Here is a 23,717-nt window from a genome sequence, read left to right as displayed (position 1 = left end):
TCAGTTTGCCACAGTTATAAATGATGCTCCCCTGCACATCCTGTACATGTTTCTTTGCAAAGTTGTGCGAAAGTGCTTAGAAGAGAGACCTCTTTGGAATTGCTGGGTTCATGACTTTCATAAACGATGCCATCACTACTGCTGTATTAGTTTCCTAGGGCAGCTGTAACAAATTACTACAAACTTGGTGGCTTAAAAGAGTAGATATTTTTTTTCTCACACTTCACAAGGTGTCAGCAGGACCACACTCCTTAAAGAGGCTCTAGGGGAGAATTTGCTCCATGCCTTTTCTTGCTGCTGGCACCAATCAACATTCCGTGGCTTGTGGCTGCATCACTTTCTGCTCTGCCTCATTTTCATATCACTGCCTACTTTCCATGCCTTTCCTTCTGTGTCTGTCTCTAAACTCCCTTTGCCTCTCTCATAAGAACACATGGCATTTAGGGACCACCTGGATAATCCAGGATAAACTCCTCTCTTAAGATCCTTACTTTAATCACATCTTTTGCCCTCTGGGCTGCTATAACAAAACACCATAGACTGGCTTTCTGGAGGCTTGAAAGTCCAAGATTAAGGTGCTAGCAAATTCGGTGTCTGGTGAGAACCGGTTTCCTGGTTCATAGGTGGCCATCTTCTCATGTCCTCACATGGCAGAAGGGAGATTTCTTGGGCCTCTTTCATAAGGGCAATAATCCCATTCATGAGGGCTTCACCCTCATGACCTAATTGCCTTCCAAAGGCCCCACCTCCAAATATTATCACACTGGGGATTATGTATCAATTTATGAATTTGGCGGGGGCAGGGGGAGGGGACACAAACATTTTCAGTCTGTAGCATTCCATATCTGGTCTTCTAAAATTCATGTCCTTTGCACACACAAAATATATTCATTCCATCCCAATAGTCCCAAAGATCTTAACTCATTCCAGATTCAACTCAAACTCTGAAGTCCAAAGTCTCATTTGTATCATCTAAATCAGATATGGGTGAGACTTAATGTATGGTTCATTCTGAGGCAAATTGCTCTCCATCTGTGAACCTGTGAAATCTTCCAAATATAATGGTGAGACAGGCTTAGGAGAGACATTCCCATTCCAAAAGGGAGAAATGGGAAAGTAGAAAGGGGTAACAGGTCCCAAGTAAGTTCAAATTCCAACATTAAACCTTAAGGACCAAGAATGATCTTTGACTGAATGCTCTACCTATGGACCCACTGGGGCTGCAGTCTCACCCACACAGCACTCACGGGTCTGAGTTCCCTGGCTATGACTTTCCTGGGTTTAAAATCGCATTCCAGTGACCATGCCCAGGGTACACTGGGCATCACCCTAGTTGGGGCTTTCTGTAGTAGCCCCACCCCTGCAGTTCTCTGCCTGGGCTCTGCCCCTGTAGGATGGGCTCTTGCACCCATAGCTCTCCCTGAGTGAGAGCTCTGCCAGGCATCTTTTGGAATCTAGGTGGATGCAGCTATGCCCCCACGGCTCTTGCACTCTGTACACTGGCAGAGATGATAGGAGAGTGTGGACACTGCCAACGTTCGCCACCTGTGTCCTCCATAGGGGTGGCCACCATGACACCAAACCGCAGCCCATTGGATCTGCACCTGAGGCAGCCAAGGAGCACAGAGCTGGAGTGCAGAGAGCAGAGCCCGTGTTGTGAGGCAGCACCTGGCAGCACACCCTAATGTCCCATAGGTTCAGGCAGCCCCTCCTTTGAATTCACTGTGCCCTTGGGGCCCTTTTACTCTGGGCCTGTGATGAGAGGGGCAGCCCTGATGATTTCTGAATTATCTTTGGGGTTATTCTTCCATTGTTTTCCGCAATAGCTCCTGCTTCTGCTGAGATGGCCGACTAATAATATGAAATGGTGTTTTGTCCATACACTGAGTTTCTTCCAATCATATATGCTCATTCTGTTCAATATGGATGGGCTGAGAGTTGTTCAAATCTTTAAGCTCTGATTAACAATTCTGTCCTTTTGTCAATTCTCTCTTCTCTCATTTTACTGTAAGGCGTCAGGAGGAACCAAGGACACTCCTTCAACACTTTGCTTAGAAATAGCTTCAGCTAAATATCCAATTTCATTACTCACAGTTCAACACTAGAACTCGAAGATGAACACAATTCAGCCAAGATTTTTGCCACTGTATAATGAAGATCTCCTTTCTCCCATTATCCTGTAACATATTCCTCATTTACGTCTGAGGCCTCATCAGAATGACCTTTACCCTCTATAGTTCTACCAACATTCTGTTCAGGATTACTTAGGAAAGCTGAGGTTTTCTCTATAGCTCTCCTCTTTTCTTTCTTTGCTCTCACCAGAATTGCCCTTAATGATCGGTCCACTTATGGCCGTAGCCTTTTTCTAGCATGCACCTCAAAACTTCTCCAGCTTCTACCCATTACCCAGTTCCAAAGCCGTTTCCACATTCTTAGGTATTTGCTGTAACAGCACCCCATTCCCAGTACCAACTTTTATCTTAGTCTGTTAGGGCCGCTATAACAGAATACCATAGACTAGGTGACTTATAAATGACAGAAATGTAGTTCTTACAGTTATGGGGGCTGGGAAGTCCAAGATCAAGGTGCCAGCAGATTCAGTGTCTGCTTGGGTCCTCTTCCTTATTCTTAGACATCCGTCTTTCAGTGTATCCTCAGTTGGTGGAAGGGGCAAGGGAGCTCTCTGGGGTCTCACTTACAAAGGCACTAATCCCATTCATGAGGGCTTCACTCTGATGACCTAATTGCCTCCCAAAGGCCCCACCTCCAACTATCATTAGGTATCAATGTATGAATTTTGTGGGGGGTGGGGTGGAATATAAGCATTCAGTCTATAGGGTCACATAAAGTATATTACAGGTCCTGGAAATTAGGACATGGACATATCTTTTTGAGGGCCACTATTCAGCTCACTACAACTGCTTTTACACAATTCTAAAAGTATAGTATTATAAATCAGAGGAATTGTCTGATATGGGATATTCATCCAATTCTTCATAAATAATTAGGTGCGGGTTCATATTATTTTTTCTAATTCTCCCATTACAAAAACATCTTCAGTTAGTTTGACCCTTGTTATCAATTAGCATTCTCAGAGTCCTTTAACTACAGCACGAGTTTACACCTAAAAATAGGTTTTGTGTTACTAACATTTTGGGGACTATGCACTATTGATATCTCTGCTGTCTAGCTGTCAAAGTAAATCAGTCGGTAGGATGTAAAAGGTGGCCCACTTTGAAGAATAAAATAACCTCCCAGGATTAGATTCCAATTTGAATTCAATTACATGTTAGAAAAGAAAAGATTTGGTTCTGTTTAATTCCCATTATAAAACTGAGTGAGCTGTCACCTAAACTTAAACATTGTACATTAATTTGATGTTACTGTATCCTTTGTATAAGAAAGAGGGAATGGAGAGCAAAAAGACCAGTTCATTATTCTCTAAGGAACGTACTAATTCCTATAGGTGAAAACATAGTTCACGTTATAGGCAGGATGTGAAACACAGCTCATGCTTTATCTATAGGCTACCTAAAAGAACTTATAGTGAAGGCGGTAGTCTCCAAACATCTGTTGATTTAATTTGGGACTTAGTTTGCTAAGTACATTATTTCTGGGCTATTTTGAAGCATAAACTTCTGGATTGCGTAGACTGTTGATAAGGGTTCATAAAATTGATATAGCCTGGTTAGATTTAGGAAGTTGAAGAATTATTATTCACCAAGTATATAAAGGCACATTCTGATATTCTGTACAACTGAATGAGAAAAGGGCCTTGAATATAGCACTAGGATCTAAGCATTGACCATCACTTCAATAGTTCCTTTACTCCTTTGTCCTACACCTTCTTCTCCATAGATTAATCAACCCATATTGATTTCTAGAAGGGAAGGCACAATTCTTGGGCTTCAGCACATCCTACCACATAAAGTTTTTGAAAAACACTTGAAGCAGACAGATGTTTTCGGTAGTCATCAAGCCACCTTTTTGTTAACGACAATGATATAGTCTATATACTCAAAAACATTATAGAAAGGACATGTAAATAAGCTGGAATAATGATGCATTTTCTAAAGACTTTGAAGGATAGTTGGCGTTTAGTATTCCAAAGAACAGGTATTTGAATTCTGATGGACAAGACAGACAAGCATATGTGCAAGAATAGAAATTTGGAAATTCACCATAAAAATAAAACAGAAGGAGTATATTTATAAGCAGGAAGAGCAGCCTCCAAGTTGGTGTGTTAAGGTGGAATCAGTAACAATGGGCCTAACAGAAAGATACTAGTCATGGTATCAGTGTGATCACTTATTGAATATTACACTTTGGAAAAAGCTCTTCGTACCTCCGATTCCTTATGCTCTTATCTATAAATGTGATTAAAAATACCACTTCCTCTTAGTTCGTGGGATTATGATAACTAATGGAATCTTTTTAAAAAACTGAAAGCTCTAAAGCATTTTTTAAGTTCCCTGTTATAAGTAAAACCCATCATAAAACATGTGGCATGTATGTGAATTGCTAACAAACCAAATTATTGATAGCTGATACCACAGCCCAGCTTCTAGCTATAGTAATTAACACTGCTTTTGTAGGGGAGAATAAGCTTTAAGCTTTATGCCTACTTGGATTCAGTCTCCAAAATTGTTTCTTTCCTGAATTAAAGGAAAGCTTTCCTATATTAAGGATTGTTGTTTCTTCTCTTGGTTTTTTCATCAGACACACAAATTTTAAAACACTGACTTTCATTTTTAAAACTAAGGACCAATCTATGCACTGTACGAGTTTATTTGCCTAAATGTGTATAAAAATATGATAGTTTAATAGGTATTGAGAAAGAGATGTAAAATAGATTAATATAGTTATAACTATCACAGAGGATTCCTGGATTGTTGGCCAATTTGTTGAAAAAACCTCTGGATACGGGTTGGTCTTTCTGGAGGAAACTAGACCAGTCAGGTTAATAAAGCTCTGTGACGATTGTGTAGAAATGTTGGTGAGCATTTAAAATGTGGCCTTGTCATGTTCGCTTGTTCTGGCCCCTATGCTGACCTCCGTGAACCATGATGATAATTAAGCATAGATGGAGGGTCGGAGCCCAGTTGTCAGGAATGCCTGAGGCTTTCCTCTGAGGCTTTGCCCTAAACTCCAGGCAACTCTCTCTGCCAGAGGGAACTGACAGAAAATGTATTTCCTCCAAATATAAGAAGGGTTTTCTGCATTTGGATGGGCCGGTCACTTGTGGTAGGGTGGAGCTACCACCCTTAAATTCCTCGGCTTAAAAAAGTCACAAAGGCTCCCAAGCCTCTTGGTAGGTCCAGAGCAGATGTAAGCCTCTTCTCCCTGCTGTTATCCCAGATGTAGGAGACCTACTGAGTGTGAACTCTCCATTCCTAGCATAAGTTAAAACTTTAATTCCAGCCTTATCTATTTCTCAGATTTTATCCATGACTTCCTAATTCCACTACTAATCTTCATTCTAATCCCCACCCTCAGTTTCTCACTGACTAGGCAACTAGATCACAGGCTTTCCTCATCCTCTCATACAAACGTCATTTGGCCTGGTGGTTGCATCGACTTCAACACTTTAGGATAAGTGGCCCTGGATGCAAGGCAGGCAACTGGGTATTTAACTGACAGAGTTAACTTTTCCTTAGCTTTGATCTCGGCAAAGGAATGCTTGACCCAAGCAAAATAAACCCTAAGTACTAGCATCTGTATACTCAGTACCAGATTTAAGTTGAAATAAAGGCATTTGATGTATTAGGGAGATTTATTAGCATATTCATCTATCACCCAGATCTGATTAAGACATTTGGTTTCTAAATCATAAGATTTCTAAAATACTTTTTGTTTCATTTTCATGACTCAGTGTGTCTCATTGTAAGGCATGTATATTATTGATAGTGTTTCTAATAACTCTCTTTTAAATTTTATATTTATTTTCATTGTCAATAGATATTTTATTAGTTGAATTTTAGAGCAAATTATTTAAATGAGTATAGGGAATTATTTGAGTGACAGCTAATGAATGCCAGTAAATTTCCTTCTCACAATGGTAGATATGTAATTTACCGTTATTTATTAAAAAAAAACTAACCTTCATTTCATACTTCTAATTTTTTTTTCTCCTGCACACGTTTCATCATTTTGTTCATACCTAATAATTCAATCAATAGATTGACAAATATATATGCACATATATATATATATTCAATTTTGTTAATTATTAAAACAGGGTCAAAATTTATTGGATGAATTAAAGGTAGTGACCCTAATGAGGCTTCTGGACCTCAATTATATATGTAACGCCCGTTTTTCTATTTCTTTAGATAATCCAGAGTCTGCTCTACCTCTCTTCGTTTGTATTGCCTTCAAATATCACACTTCAAGCAATAGTGACAAGGTTTAACAATATCACACATAATCCAAAGAAATCTGTTCAAGAGAGCATCTGTCAACAGGTAAAGTTATACTTTTCACTCTGTTTTTCTTGATTATGCCCACAAATAAAAGGAACAAGACACGACAGACATAAGTTGTATAAAATATTACAGAATTGTGCACAGGAAAATAACGTGAGGCCAATGAGTGTATATGAATTGGGTCTGAACTATTGGTTAACTCAAGAGTTGTTAATAATGAACAGGTGATAATCTTGGAAGTGGCATTTTTCAAGGGTTAATTGATTTTGGTCTACTCTGCAATGATTCAGCTAAGAGATTGTAAGATGTCAATTTAAATGGAAGAAACAAGACAGCTGGAGATAAGGAAGTGAAGAGGTATCTGAGTGGTGACTTGCAACCAGGAGGATGCAATTATAATTAAAATCAAGTAAATATGCTGGAGAAAGAGTATAAAAGATCATATACTGAGATAAACTGGTGAACTATGAAAAAATAATACAGAAAACAAAGTATTGAGGAAAAAATAACTCCATCATATAATGCTTTTTTAAAGGCCACTTCACTTTTCTATGAGCATAGATTTCTGTCTATAAAATGGAAATCCCAACATTAACCTAGATCATTAGTAAATTTCAATAGTAATAACATGATTTGAATATTAGTAAACTTCAATATTTATACTGATATAATGATTTTAAAATAATGGATTTAAGATTATTTAGAAATGTTATTTATGATTTGTGAAATGGCTGAAAAATAAATCATCCAGTTGTATTTCTAAGTGTTTACTCCAGAATATAGAGGTGATAAAAGGTACAATAGTTTAAAATCATAAATTAATAATGAAAGATGTTTTAGATTTCCTTATGCAAGCAGGAAAATCACAGAATGAGGACTTTAAACCTCATGATAGTTTTTATACTCTGATAATACAACAAAAAGTAGTTTACCCCTTACAAGTGCCATTTGGTATTTCTTTAGTATTATTCTAGATTTATTTGATTTCCACGCAATAAGAAATTTGTCTACTTTAAAATTATAGTAACAAAATTCAATAATATATAAATTCAGATTATTTAGACAACTTTCAAAGACCGAGTGCTATTTTCAGCTGGTTTAGCCAATACTTACAATCTGTCTCTTTCCTCCTCTGTCTTTCTTAAGTATTATACTTTTTAAAAGATGCTATTTCTGGGCTTCCCTGGTGGCGCAGTGGTTGAGAGTCTGCCTGCCGATGCAGGGGACACGGGTTCGTGCCCCGTTCTGGGAAGATCCCACATGCTGTGGAGCGGCTGGGCCTGTGAGCCATGGCCGCTGAGCCTGCGCATCCGGAGTCTGTGCTCCGCAACGGAAGAGGCCACAACAGTGAGAGGCCCGCGTACCGCAAGAAAATAAAAAATAAAAGAAAATAAAAAAAAAAGATGCTATTTCCAGTGCTCATATGCTGTAAATCCATCATGTTGGATTAACTGATGACCAAAGAGAAACCAAATTACATAGATAGATGATAGATAGATAGATAGACAAATTTTCATTGTTTCCAATAAGGCAAAAATGATTACAAAAGTAGACCATAAACATTCTGAAGACATTCAAATCTTTTCAAAATCATTCTTTGACAAGGTACGGTGTTTTGGATCGATCTGAACAGTTGGCATCTGTAGAATATTAATGAGCTTACAGAAGGTCCCTGCTGTGATGTGTCCATTTTTGAATGGGATGTACACTGTGTGCATTATTTGTCTGTGGTGAAAGCTTCTCATTTGACCTTAATGCTATAGTTTTCCTGACATTTTGGGTAGGTTTCTAACATACAAATGTATCCATGGAGGGAATTTTTCAAGTTATTTTCTTACAGTCTTGAAAATCGTCTTTGACTCTTTTGACCCATAAGAATATTTTAGACATGCAGAGAAGACATAATAAAAAATACCTAGTTTTTTTTTTTTGCTTGTTTCCTCTTCTAAATACATTAACCAAGAGTATTATTTCTAATTCTATTTATGTAATTTTAAGAGTCAGCAGTGATTAGTGAAATCCAGTCCCTGATATTATTGTTTTACTTGGGTCTAGTTTCCAATATTTCCTGAGGTTTAGTCTTATTTGAAAGATAGGTACAGCATCTTATAGGGCTTTTGTGGAAATTTAACTGAGCAAATAAATATTTAATAAGCACTTAGCAAGAGTACTCAATATTTGAGTCAGAGATCCCTTTATTCATTTTTGTATACCTATAGATTAGGTTATAGGTTAATTCGATTATAATACATTTAAATCAGTAAGGTAAGAGACAAGCAATTTGAACTTTTGAAACTATTCCATCTAATTAATGTCACTATATCTAGAGCCATACTGTCTGTGTGTATGTAGTCAGAGAGAAGTAACTTGTTATCATGCTTTTATTGTATCTTCTTGGAAAAATAAAATGGATTTGCCTTGCCTCTACCATTTAAAACTTTTTAAATTAAAAACATTTCTATTCACAGTCCCTAATAAAAAGGTAGATGCCTTTGTCACTTCTACCCCAACTTCTGAAACAATAATTTGAGGTGGCTTTCCAAACAGCACTTCTAAATGTATGGGTAAAAAAACAGATGTAAATGGATATAAAAAGAAAAAACGGGAGGGAGAAGATACTTTCTCTGTAAATCATGGTGGCAATTGAAGACTTTATTTGATAGTATTTTATTCTGGTTTATACTTTTGCATTTTCCATATTTTGTAAAAATTGGAATGCGCCACTTATCTAATCAAAACAAGAAAAAGAACTTAAAGACAAATAATAAAAAATAATAATGAAAAAGCAGTATATACAATTAGATCTGTATGATCTATATGATTACAATATTATTTAAATTCATCAGAAATATAGGAATATAGAAAAATAATGAAAAGAGATATGCAAAATTGCTAATAATATTGTGTAAGGTTAGTGTGATTATGTACAATTTCTTTCTTTTCTTGGTTTTCTAATGGTATTCTATTACAGGGATCAGCAAACAATAAACCTTGGTCTAATTTGTAAATAAAAGTTTATTAGAACATCCACACCCATTTTTTTATAGTATTGTCTGTGGCTGCTTTTGCACTAAAACTATTAAGATGAGTAGTTATGAGAGAGACCATACAGCCTGCAGAGCCTAAAATATTTATTATCTCACCCATTACAGGAAATGTTTGCTGATTCTTGCTTTATAACTATATCAATGTTATAAAGTGAATAAAATAAAATGTAATTGTTGATCTAATTCAAAAATAGAATAGAACCTTTACCACAATTATCCAAAAGGAGAAATAAAAGAAGGCAATAGAAAAAGCCAATAGATATGCCAAAAACCTACGCGAGGATTATTCCATTCCTTGGTTCAGCATTAAACTGGAAGGAAAATCCAGCATTAAACTGGAAGGAAAAAGTATCAGTTAATGAGATCGGGACAAACAAATCGTGATTAAGTACTCGAAATCCTAGTCAGAGCAATTAGGCAAGAAAAAGAAATCAACATCCAAATTTAAATGGAAGAAGTAAAATTGTCTGTTTGCAGATGACTTGACCTTATATTACAGAAAACCCTAAAGACTCCACCAAAAAACTGTTAGAACTAATCGACAAATTCAGTAAAGTTGCAGGATACAAAACCAATATATAAAAATCAATTGTGTTTCTAAGCACTAACAATGAATTATTGGAGAGAGAAATTAAGATAACAATTTCATTTACAATAGCATCAGAAAGAATAAAATACTTAAGAATACATTTAACCAAATAGGTGAAAGATCTATACACTGAAAATTATAACACTGATGAAAGAAATTGAAGACAGAAATAAATGGAAGGATATTCCGTGCTCATTAATTGGAGGAATTAATATTGTTAAAATGTTCATACTACCCAAAGCAATCTACAGATTCAATTCAATCCTTATCAAAATTCCAATGACATTTTTTGCAGAAATAGAACAATCAATCCTAAAGTTCATATGGAGCCACAGAAGGCCCTGAATAGCCAACCAATCTTGAGAAAGAACAGCTGGAGGTATCACACTCCTTGATTTCTAACTCTAATACCAAACTAATAAAAACAGACACATAGATCAGTGAAACAGGATAGAAAGCCAAGAAATAAATCCATGTATTTTGTCAATTAATTTTTGACAAAGGTACCAAGAATATACAATGGGGAAAAGACAGTGTCTTAAATAAATGGTGCTGGAAAAATTGGATATCCACATGCAAAAGAATGAAACTGAACCCCCATCTTACACTATACACAATAATCAACTCAAAATGGATTAAAGACTTGAACACGACCTGAAACCATAAAATTCCTAGAAGAAAATATAGGGGGTAAGCTCCTTGACATTGGCCTTGGTGATGATTTTTTTGGATTTAACATCAAAAAGCAAAGGCAACAAATGCAAAAATAAACAAGTGAGACTACTAAATGAAAGCTAAACTAAAAGCTTTCTGCACGGCAAATTGTCCACAAAATGAAAAGGCAGCCTATGAAATGGAAAAAAATACATGTAAACCACATATCCAATAAGAGGTTAATATCTAAAATATACAAGGAACTCATACAACTCAATAGCAAAAAACACAAATAACCCAATTTTAAAATGGGCAAAGGACCTGAATAGATATTTTTCTAAACGAGATATATAAAAGGCCAACAGGTACATAAAAAGGTGCTTAACGTCACTAATCATTAGGGAAATGAAAGTCAAAACCAAAATGAGATATTACCTCATACCTGTTAGAATGGCTATTATCAAAAAGACAAGCAATAGCAAATACTGGCAAGAATGTAGAGAAAACAGAAGCCTTTTATGCTGTTGGTGGGAGTGTAAACTGTTTCAGCCTCTATGGAAAAAAGTTTGGAGGTTCTTCAAAAAATTAAAAATAGAACTACCATATGATTGAGCAGTTCTACTTCTGGGTACATATACAAAGGAAAGGGAATCATTATTTTGAAGAGATATCTGTATTCCCATGTTCACTGAAGCATTACTCATGGTAGCCAAGATATGGAAACAAACTAAGTGTCCATTGACAGATGAATGGATAAAGAAATGTATACACACACACACACACACACACACACACACACACACAGCGAAATATTATTCAGCTTTAAAAAATGATGAAATCCTGCCATTTGGGACAACATGGATGAAACTGGAGAGCATTATGCTAAGTGAAATAAGCTAGACAGAGAAAGACAAATTCTACATAATAACACTGTAGAGATGGAGAGAGGATGGTAAAAGTGTACAAACTTTCAGTTATAAGATGAATAAGTTCTCAGGATCTAATGTGTAATATGGTATCTATAGTTGATAATATTGTACTGTATAATTGAGATTTGCTAAGAAAGTAGAATATAAATTGTTCATAGCAAAAAAAGTAAATATATGGGGTGATAGATGTATTGATTAATTTGATTGTGGGAATCCTTTCATAATGTATATGTATATCAAATCATGTTACACATTAAATATATTATACTTTTATTTGTCAATTATACCTCAATAGAGCTGAAAAAAACTCAAGAAAAAAAATGTGATTAAAGCTGAATGTCTCAGAACTTCCTTGCAGATATGTCTGACTCACATAATGTAAAATAAGCATATTAATCTTCAGCCCTGTTATCTGTTAATTGCAGATTATATCGATTTCCCTCATCTATGAAATACTGTAGAATATTATGTTAAAAAGGCTTAAGTATATTTGCCAAAATTAACATTCAGAAAAAGAGTGAAGGTAATAGTTGTCTGCATTGTTACTTCCATTCTAATACTCATCATCATAGTATTTATTCTAGGGAAACGGTGCTCTACCTATTTTAAGTTTCATTTTTATCATTTTGCCTATATGAGTTTCTGAAGGCAAAGTCCTTGGGTAGAACTATGGACAAATTAGAAAACTTTAAAGAATGTTTTCACTCAAAATATGGAAGGTGCGTATAGAAGATCACCAAAAATATCTTAGATACAGTTTGACATCAAACAAAAATTAAACCTCTCTGTCTGTTCATAGATACCTGTTTAGTTTTTTGGTAGGTTTCCTGAATTAGTGGCAAATTTAGCTTTTATTTGCTTATTTTCTATATTGTCTTACCAAACAGACAAGCGTTTCCTTTTTCCTCTACATTCCAATTGAAAAATATTCACAAATGGAATGAGAGTAGTAAAAGGAAGATGCTGAGAAATATTGGCGATTACAGCTAAAGACCAAGCAAGCAGCATCGCTCTACAAAGGAACATTGATGTTAGGGAACCAAGATTTTTTTAATTTAATTTCAGTTGTATTAAGCTATTTGTGATCATTTCTTCCACAAGAGAGTGGGTGCTCTGTACCATAAAGCTAGCAGTTAAGTGTTCCTAGGCATATCCAAAAAGAAAGTCCTTTTCTTTGAATAAAAATAACATACCATCCATTTGATTGGGAGCGTATCATTGCTATGAAGAATTCGTAAAATGTATCATTCATAAAATGATAGGTATCACCAGTTTTGGAAGTGCATTAAAATTAATTCATTAGAATCACACAATTTCTAATCCTATAATTTTAGAAAATAGATCTATGCTAAAATGTCTTTAAGTATTGTCAATTATTAAAAGTGGAGGACTTCCCTCGTGGCTCAGTGGTTAAGAATCCTCCTGCCAATACAGGGGACACGGGTTTGAGCCCTGGTCCGGGAAGATCCCACATGCTGCGGAGCAACTAAGCCCGTGCGCCACAACTACTGAGCCTGAGCTCTAGAGCCCACGAGCGACAACTACTGAGCCCACGTGCCACAACTACTGAAGTCCGCACCCCTAGAGCCCACGCTCCACAACAGGAGAAGCCACCGCAATGAGAAGCCTGCGCACCGCAACGAAGAGTAGCCCCCACCCACCACAACTAGAGAAAGCCCGCGCGCAGCAACAAAGACCCTACGCAGCCAAAAATAAATACATAAATAATTTTTTTTAAAGTGGAAAAATTCTAAAATATGCTTACTATTTAATTCTGTGAAATTCATCAGATGTAATGTAAGGTCTTCTTAACCTTTGTATAGAAAATATTAAATGTTTCGGATTAAGAAATTATTCTAAGTGATGACAGCTTCATTTATCTTAGAAATCAGACTGAGATAGCTTTTGTTTTTTGGTTGGTACTTTAGTATAATCTGAATTCTTAACGTCTCTTTGAGTAATTGTTGTTTCCATAAACAAAATGCTTTCAATTTTTAACCCATAAGAAAGTTACATACCTCACTCCAATTTTTTGGTTAATTTTCTGATAACTTTCTGAGTACCAGAGTATTAAAAATATTTATGAAAAAATTACAGTTGTAGTTAATAGAATAAAAATATAATAATAATATTATTTTGATAACTACCAAGAGTGATTTATGAAAATGGAAATATGGCTTAAACTGTTATTTCATTTTTTTAATGCAGGTTACTTGAATTCCAAATAGAGGAGTGGAAATGCCACCCCCAGCAGGCTCCCCACCGCCGCATCCACCTCCTGATGGAGGATGGGGCTGGGTAGTGGTTGGAGCAGCTTTTATCTCCATTGGATTTTCATATGCATTTCCCAAAGCTGTCACAGTTTTCTTCAAAGAAATTCAGCTAATATTCAACACTACCTACAGTGAAATAGCATGGATATCATCCACTATGCTAGCTGTTATGTACGCAGGAGGTAAGGTTCTTTGGACTAAATACAATTCTGGTTTAAGAAAGCAATTGCTCCATGCCACAGTATTTTACATGTAGTGCCTTGGTACATTAAAGCCCTGTTTTCATATTATCCTCACTTAAAACCAACCAGAAGTATAATTAGGACTGAAGTTTTAGTGATTTTAGTAATTCAACATCTTAAACTATTCACTTTATTCTGAGTCTTACTAGAGTATTTATTTGAATGAGGATGTCTTTGCACAAACTAAGATTTATTAAATTATGGAATTTTCAAGGGTGGTACCTTTCCATTTAATTTGGAATACAGTCTATACTATAATGGTAGTATCATTTCCTAATATTGCTACAGTTGCTTTTTTCTGAATGAAACTCAAGTTGCTGACAATCTATAAGCCTAGAAAGTAATTCACTTTAAGTTGCAAAATAGAGTGTTATCATGTACGTTCTGGATCCATTCAAGTTCGTGTGAATAAAATAATTCCTTATCTCTGTAGTACTTACTAAATATGACATTTTTTAATTTAAATGGTTGCCTGACGATTATCTTGTTACATTCCATGTTCAAATGAGGGTATGATTCATAAGGAATAATGAATAAACAAGTACCGTATCACTTCTGTTAAAAATTATTGGAATTATTAGTTCATTGCTATGTCACCTATCTGCTTGAAATCAATCCTTACAGCAGACCAGACTGTCTACAGTTTTCTTTTAGTCACTACTTAAAATATTTAGATTTTAGGGTTTTCATTTTAGAGTTTTAGGGTTTTCATTTTCAGCTGGATATTTGACTTTAAGATACAGATATACACTCGGAATATAAGCACTTAAAGAAATTATACAAATCATCTTTCAATGTCTTACTTTACAGGTGAGGATAATATGGTTCATAGTGATGGGGATATACCGTTAGGAGTAATATCCAACGCATGTTCATATTTACTTTCAGTTAAGGCCTCTCTAAATGCTTGCTATGTGTCATATGACCTGATTCTTTTAACATTCTGTGAAATAAGAATTACTTCTTTCCATTATATAGCCAAGGAGATAGAAAGATAAAGTACTTTTCCCAGGTCAAGCAGCTCATTAGTGGCAGATAGAAATTGAGACCCCACACGTGTAATCACTCTGCTCTTTGGCCTTTCTCTTACCTCCATAAAGTAAGTGCCAGAGCCAGGTATGTGCAAGGCCTTCCACAAACCTGATTTAGGTACTGCCCCACCAAGGTCATTTGTTTAGTGACATCATAATTATTCTTTAGGGTATTATCTTTTTATTGTACTACCAAGGTAAAAATTTGATCCCCAAATAATCCTGCGTGCGTGCGTGTGTGTGTGTGTGTGTGTGTGTGTGTGTGTTAGTGGGTATTTTCTACTTTCTGTATGTCAGTGATTTTACGTTAATCCACTGTATGTCTCCATTACCTTTTTGGTTAGGTTAAATTGATGCATTTCTGTTCCAGGACCAAAAGGTAACTTTAAAGTGCTATTTGGATATGTCAGTGAAAACCTTTGCTTTTAAAACACTTTCTGAGATTCTCCACTAGACAGTTGCTTTAAAGGTTGTACCTGTGTTATCTCTGATGACTGTAGAAACAGTAGATACTGTACGCTGGTCATATGACGTTCTTCCACTCCCAAGCTGGCTCTAAAAGGAGGCTTAGAATGAAGAACAACGTAATTACTTTTCTCAAACCAATAAATCTCAATGCCAAATTATAAGTAAGTAAATATATATTTATCATTAAATAACTGTTTTTATATTATTTGTGCTCTGATTTTCCCATTTTTAATACATACAATATAAATGTTAAAAAACACAAAAGAGAAGTTTTTTGAAGTTCATCAAGAAAACTTTAGTTTGGTAAAATAGCAATTTAGAAAAAACTGCCTTAAAATGTTTAGGGTAATAGATGAATAAAATAGGTGTAAATTAAAGATCCACGGGGATTTTGTATCTAGTTGTTTTAAGAAAGCAATGCTAGACACATGACAATACTTAGTACGTAGTGATTGAAGTTGATAATATCTAGGTGAGTTCTGAGTAAGTAGTTGGAAAAAGTGCTTAGAGTCCTTACTCATTAGACCTGAGGCATTTTGTACATCATCTCTGCTATGGAGAAGAGTCATCAGAAATTCACCTACCCTTTGGTCTTTCCCTTAAAAGTAGAAAAGTAGGGCTTCCCTGGTGGCGCAGTGGTTGAGAGTCAGCCTGCCGATGCAGGGGACACGGGTTCGTGCCCCGGTCTGGGAAGGTCCCACATACCGCAGAGCGGCTGGGCCTGTGAGCCATGGCCGCTGAGCCTGCGCGTCCGGAGCCTGTGTTCCGCAATGGGAGGGGCCACAACAGTTAAAGGCCCGCGTACCGCAAAAAAAAAAAAAAAAAAAGTAGAAAAGTAATTCCAGGTCCATTGCCTGCTGGATACAACTGTTACTACCTGCCATGTCCACTGTTGCATGGAGAACTCATACACTTACATGGTTTGTTGGAAATAACATCCATGTCTTACCTTGATAATTAGTTTTTAATTTTTCTAACAAGAAATATTGGTACATTTAAAACTGTAATCTCATTATGAAATCAATTCCCCTTATGTGGGTGCAGATAATTTTTTCCAGAAACATAGTAACTATTTAAAACAAAAAGTCTGATAGGCTCAATTAATCGAAGACACAGACCTTGGTCCTGTTACTAAAGTGGCAGTGCTTTTCCAAGTATGGTCCACAGATTTTCTGCTTCTGAATCATCGGTCTGTTATTAAAAATGCATAGTTCTGGGTCTTATCCCAAACCCTTTTTTATCCGAATTTCTGTTGGTAGAGTCCAGAAACTTGCATTTCAACAAGTATCTCTGAACTGTTGTAAGAGCAAATCAATATTTGATTTAAAAATATTGTATTTAAATTCTTCTCTAATATTTGAAAAAATCTCTACTTATAGAGGCCTTTTAGGCTGATGATTATGAAATAAATTCAAAGATGTAAAGCAAAAAGGCATATAGTTTACTATGAAGTATAATGAGTCTCTCTACCAAGTAACTGAAATATTGTGTTCAACATAGTGCTAATTACATTAGCCTAGAGAACATCTAAGATCTGACACTCATTAGGGCTTAGCACTCAACCTATTAATCACCATGGTGGGGTCACTGGGTAAGACGGAGTATGTTCAGAGGCTTGGCCTGTGATGTCAGGGCCGGAGTCTCTTGTAATAATTAGTTGGCATTTGGGCCTTGGTAGCAAGGTATTATTTTCCCTTCTTATGTCTGAATTAAAAATGAAACTAATAAAAGGCATGCAGGAAGGATGGAAAAGAATGCAAATTATGTTTACCCTTTATTTCATCCTTAGAATAAAGGCATTAAATTACAGTACCCCATCTGGCCATCCGTATGGTCTCCTGGAGCTCTAACGAATTTCAGCAAATAGGTCAAGGAGAGTGGTCACCCCATTAATAAAGCACTAATTAGAGGTAGAAAACATATTACGATTTAAAGTTTCCACATTGTTTAGACAGATATAAGGATTTATTTTGTAAACAGTGATTATGTTGGATTATCTTTTAGTGCAATGTGTGTCTCTGTTACTATACCAAAAGATAATGTGAACATGGTTAGCTACTCAATGACAGAACACAGATTTGGTGCTGCCAGTCTCTGTGAGTACCTCATGTTATTTTTCTGGTAATATCTCTTATGACTTGGAAGAATCAGCCATTCTAAAGTGGAGAGTTGGCTTTATCTCCATGGCAACTTACTCTTCTGTTTTACGTGAGCAGTACCTGCCAATTGTGCTAAAGGAAGGGTGATGGTTTTATGATGGACCACTATACCCAAGGGACCAAACATCAGACCACTGAGCTTATTTGACTGGAGGCCAACAAGCAAAAGGTTTTAGTCATAGGAGGTTGATGGCCATAGTATATAATGTGTATTTTTCTATTCTTTTTAAAGTCTAAATAAGCTCACTATATTATTTTGCTCTGTGCTCTAAATATGTTTGCAGAATGAAGGAGACTATGAAAATAAGTCATATGGTGTTGTATCTTAGCAGCAATTAAGATAGAAAAGAAGTTCATTCTAACCTTGCAATTAAGATACCTAGGACTTTCAGCTTAGCTTTACAAAACCCAGCGTACCCAAAGTACCAGGTACACTTGGACAGCCCTGTGCAAGCAGGCTGTGTTCTTCTTATACCTACACCATGGTGGGTTATTTTTTCATCCACTAATGTAGATATTGCTAAGGTTTTCCTAGGAAATATGGTCCAGTGTGGCAGAAACCATTTTGCTCACCAAATTTCCATGTGCTCTTGAATATTTCCCATCTTCCCTTTTATTTATTTATTTATTTTTAAATTTTATTTTTGGCTGCATTGGGTCTTAGTTGCGGCATGCAGGATCTTCACTGTGGCATGCGGGATCTTTCGTTGCGGCGGAAGGGCTCTTCATTACGGCACACAGGCTTCTCTCTAGTTCTGGCCTGCAGGTTTTCTCTCTAGTTGTGGAGCGTGGGCTCTGTAGTTGTGGTGCACAGTTTCCAGAGCGCATGGGCTCTGTAATTTGTGGCACACGGGCTGTCTAGTTGAGGCACGTGGGCTTAGTTGCTCCGTGGCAGGTAGGATCTTAGTTCCCTGACCAGGGATAGAACCTGCATCCCCTGCACTGGAAGGTGGATTCCTTACCACTGGACCACCAGCGAAGTCCCCAAGTGACTAGTTCTGACCAATGAAATGTGAGTGGAAGGATGTTTGTCATCCCTGGACACCTGGACAAGGCAGTTCCAGCTGGCATGGATCTTCCTTTTCCTTTTTCCCCACAGCCTTATTTCATATGATGTGGCTACAAGGGCAAGATCCTTGGTCCACTTTATACTTTGAATGAGTAAGAAAGAACTTTTTATTAAGCTTCTGCAGTTTTCTTATGTGGAATAAAACCTAGATTATACTGATCAGTACAAACATGAAGGCTTCGATTGTTGTGTAACCACAGTATAAATTATGTAAATTTTAAGTAAGGACTAGAACAGACGATGGGATGTCCTTAGTCATTGAGCTTATATTATGTCATGAGAAGGTTTGTACATATGCTACTTTTTCAGATCTCTGTTAGAGAAGAGGAAGCCTTCAGTATCTCAAATAGAAAAGGAGTCGTAAGTGGAAATCCCATTGCCATTTTTCATGGGAATACAAGTGAGAGGCAGGCACTTCAAGGCACAGAAATAGGGATCAAATAATGCCCACAGAACTTTCTTTGTCCCTCTCAAGGCAGGGATGGAGGAGGCAGGAATCAAGGGCAGATCCCAGGTATGTTTAGGACTTTGAGACTATTCAAGGAAATACTTTCGCTACAGAAGGCTGCTGATCCAGTCCACATACTATTGGGTTATTACTAAAGGTTATTTTCAACAGAGAAAATTTAAGAAACTTTACTGAAATCCCTTTTGATATGTGTGCTTTAGACAGTGAACATTTTACTTACGGACTTACGAAAAGAACCTACTTACTAATTTATGGCCTGGCAAGAATAAGAATATCTTTCCTGATTTTTGGCTTAAAATTTCTCTAAAATACACTATTTTCTCATTACATATTTTATGCAGATGTGTTTTGGTTGCAAATGACAGAACCCTTATTCAAACCCCCTAAGGTCTAAAGAGAAAACATTCCTGCATACAGGTCAGAGGAGGGACTTGGGTACCAGAGTCTTCCAGGTCGACTAGCACAGATGATTTCCATCTGTCCATCACATTGTTCTCTCCCCTCTGCTGCTTCTCGTGGGGTAGCCTTGTCTATTTGCTTCGGTATCCTCCCCCGGATACAAGGAAGATGATTACCGGCTTCTCCATCTCATATTTCAGTCTCAAATTTGACATGAGAGAGATTGCCTCTCTTCCCTAAATTATACTTAGACAAATTCTAGGGAAGACTGCTAGGGTCTGGCCTCCTTTCATCTGCCCCTGCAGGCAGTGGATGAATGAGGAGCTGACATTGGCAGGCTGAGTGGAACTCTGTATTTGGTGTAGGAAAGGAGCAGTTCCCTAAAGGAAGGATGACACTCTTCCCAGAGGAAGGAAGGCTTTTGAAGAGACAAAACAATAACTGCTCACTACCCTTTTAAAAATAGAGTAATAGGGCTTCTCTGGTGGCGCAGTGGTTGAGAGTCCACCTGCCGTTGCAGGGGACACGGGTTCGTGCCCCGGTCCGGGAAGATCCCACATGCCACGGAGCGGCTGGGCCCGTGAGCCATGGCCACTGAGCCTGCGCGTCCGGAGCCTGTGCTCCGCAACGGGAGAGGCCACAACAGTGGGAGGCCCGCGTACCGTAAAAAAAAAAAAAAAAAGAGTAATATATGATTTCCCAAGAATAAAACCACGTGTTGCTTTTACTAATCACTCATGAGTAACTACTTTACAATTAGATAATTTCTCTATAGCTAAGTGGCTATCTAGGTATATGTCAAAATGCTTATACCAGATTGTCTAATGAAATATAATATTTAGTAGCCAACCAGAGGACTCAACTGTACCTGACAAGAGTTGGCCCCTTGAGTGGAGCTTCGATCTGCAAAGTCCTGGGATCTCCAGAGGGTTTATTAATGGCTTAATAGCAGAACAGAGAGGCAGAAGAACATTGCCATTAAAATAATGAGTTCCAAGATAACAGATATGAAATGTGGACTTGGCCACTTTGTTGTTTGGGCCACGCATTTGACCCTGGATCCTCAGTTTCCCCATCTGTAAAATTGCAAATGAAAGAAATGTTTGTATATGTACATATGGTATCCACTGGTCAGGGTCGTTGTCATGAATAAACAATTATAATGTATAGAAAGTACTGAGTTCCATGCTTAGGAATTTTTAGTATTTGATTCGTGGTAGTTGTTCCTGTGTTGATCTTGATATTAACCATTATAGAATGAAACTGCAGATTAGGTTCACGCAAGATAGTAAATCTGACTCAAGCAACCTGTGCCGATAAGGTTTGGAAACAGAGGGTGAAGCAAGAAATAAATAGGTCAATAATCAGTTCTAAAAGGATACTATGGACTTCACTCATATTTGCTGTGGCATCTCCCCTATGCCTCCTACTACTCAGGTGGTGAAACGGACATAGATCATTCTTTGGGGCCATCATAGATCTCTGAAAATCCTTCCTGTAAATAGGGGATGCCCAGCTTCGTGATTTCCTGCATCCCCAGGTAAAAAGCCAGAAATTTACTTTCATAGAATTCCTTTCACCTAGAGTACCCAGGACCCATTAACCCAGTGTAGCAAGGCCAGGTTTGATTCAGAAACCACTGATATGAAGAAACAGATGCCCCAGATAACACATTCAGAGGAGATGGTTGCAGATAGTCCATGATCCAAAAGCAACACAAAAATAGTGTCAGTGTTGAGAGTCAGTGGGATTTGTGGTATAGGCGGTAGGGTCTGTGGTCATTGGTGGCAGCAGTTGGTATGCCTCCTCTGGAGCAATCCATTTTATAGTGTGATTTAGGCTGTGCTGAATTGCGTCTTCTCTGCAAATCCATAGTTGAAATCCTAACCCTCAATATCACTGTTTGAAGATAGGGCTTTTAGGAGGTAATTAAGGTTAAATGAGGTCATAAGTGTAAGGTCCTACTCCAGAAGGATTGGTGGCCTTATAAGAAGAGGAAGAGATAGATCTCTTTCTCTCCATGCCCACACACCAAAGAAAGGCCATTTGAGGACACAGCAAGAAGGCAATTGGTCTGCAAGCCAGGAGGAGAGCTCTCATCAGGAATCAAGTTGGCTGGTACCTTGACTTTGGGCTTCCAGTCTCCAGAACTGTGAGAAATAAATTCCTGTTGTTTAAGCCACCCAGTCATTGTATTTTGTCATGGCAGCATCCAAGCTTGTTTTTTTTGTGTTTTTTTTTTATCCTCCCTTATATTCTGTGAGTTACTTTTCATGTCCTTGTTGAATGCTTTCTTCTTTAACTAACTAGAAAAGATCTATGATAGATATATGTGGGTTAAATTTCTAAAAGGTCCTAGTGAGGTCTAGCATGAAACACTTTCCTGAACTATATTGGTTAATTTGCAAACTATTTCTATGAATGTTTCTTTCAAAAGAAGGAGCCGTTCTCTGCCCCCTCAAACAATATATATATTAGGATTGGGAATATGCAACAGTTTTTTTTCAATTAACTATTTTAAAAGGACATTATGAAAATTAAATTTCATATTTTCGTGTGCTGTGAGTGACTTAAGTTTGACAAATTATGTTAGAAAATTGGAAATACCCTTTGAATACTTTTTTCTTTATTCCTTACAAAAATAGTGACTTTGGCAGAGTAATTGATCTATTCCAGAGAGATTTTTAAACAATTAATCTAGATGGCTGTCCTTGAGCAAGAATTTGCTCAGCCAGCTAGAATTACATATGCAGATGTGTGATTCATGGATCTGACCCTAAGATGAGATCCCCAACTGTGGCAGAAATACCAATTATGCACAGTATTTGTTTGTGATCAACAGAGGTGGGGATATGTAGGTAATCCAGTGTCATAATTGGGGACTAAACCTTATATAATTTCACTCATTCATTTACCTTACAGATGTACATTGAGCATCTACCATGTGCAAAGTAGTGGCTTGGCACTGGAAAGCCACACCAAGCCATCAGACACCAGATATGCTTACAGAATATGAAATAGATATTTTCACCTTTCTCTAATAACAGTTACGATACACATGAGTAAAGAAACATAGTAGTTGCCATGAAACTATATAAAAAGGAAACAGATCTCAAAGCTGTGATCAGGAAATGTTTCTTGAGCTGAACTTGAGAGTGAGGATACAGCACTAATCAAAGGAAGGGAAGTATTCAAAGCAGAAGAAATATTATAAACGAAATCTCTAAAGGGGAAGAGTTATAGAGAGTTCTAATAGCAAAGGAGGTGAATGTGATTAATACATGAGGGCAAGATGGAGAGAGGTGTGGTTGATGGCCTAAAAGTCCACTGAAATGATCCTGGGCAACATATTTTGTGTCCATACAGACAGAAGAGATCAGAAGATGGGCATCTAGGATACCAAGATCACAACTCTGAGTACTCTCCCTGCTTTTGTTCTATTTTAAGAACATATTCATAATCCGAAAGTGCTAAGATACAGTTGATTCTCATTATGCCAATTAGTTAGTTATGTTCTATGAAATTGACATGGACACTGAAGTATTGATTACTGAGCTCCCGCTCCTAAGAGAAATACAGGGTTAGGTTCCTATGATCCGCTGGTCACAGTTTCATCAATCGATCAATACATAACTTTGTTTTATGCACGTTTCTGTTTTAAAGACACCTTATTTAATATGTATCATTGACTCATTAACATGGAACTCATGACAAACAGTATTATAACTCATGCCTGAAAGAAAAATATATAACATACATATTTTCTCTGTAAGGCACATCGCAGTCTTCTTGTGCTTAAGAACACTAGCCAGCACTTCAGCGCTATGCTTGAAGGCCATTTCAAACATCAAAATCACTAATAAAAAGTACAAAAGTGTGGAAAATGTGGCACTAAATAGGGAGACACTTGTTTATAGTATGAGAGCTGGAAAAAGATGGCAGAGTGTCACCTTCTTTGACCTC

General features: G+C 37.1%; 1 protein-coding gene across 2 annotated transcripts in view; it reads left to right on the top strand.

Moving 5' to 3' along the window:
• The window catches only part of SLC16A7 (solute carrier family 16 member 7), a 159,565-nt gene that overhangs the window by 89,767 nt on the left and 46,081 nt on the right, over window positions 1–23,717 (top strand). For both annotated transcript variants that reach the window (XM_060164716.1, XM_060164717.1), the window contains 2 exons: window positions 6,333–6,464; window positions 13,853–14,099. In XM_060164716.1, the coding sequence (XP_060020699.1) occupies window positions 13,883–14,099 (217 nt within the window). In that variant the 5' untranslated portion in view covers window positions 6,333–6,464; window positions 13,853–13,882. The remainder of the gene's footprint in view (window positions 1–6,332; window positions 6,465–13,852; window positions 14,100–23,717) is intronic.

Source organism: Lagenorhynchus albirostris, chromosome 11 (assembly GCF_949774975.1).
Source record: "Lagenorhynchus albirostris chromosome 11, mLagAlb1.1, whole genome shotgun sequence".
Classification (NCBI taxonomy): domain Eukaryota; kingdom Metazoa; phylum Chordata; class Mammalia; order Artiodactyla; family Delphinidae; genus Lagenorhynchus; species Lagenorhynchus albirostris.
This window is presented reverse-complemented; position numbering and strand designations above follow the sequence as displayed.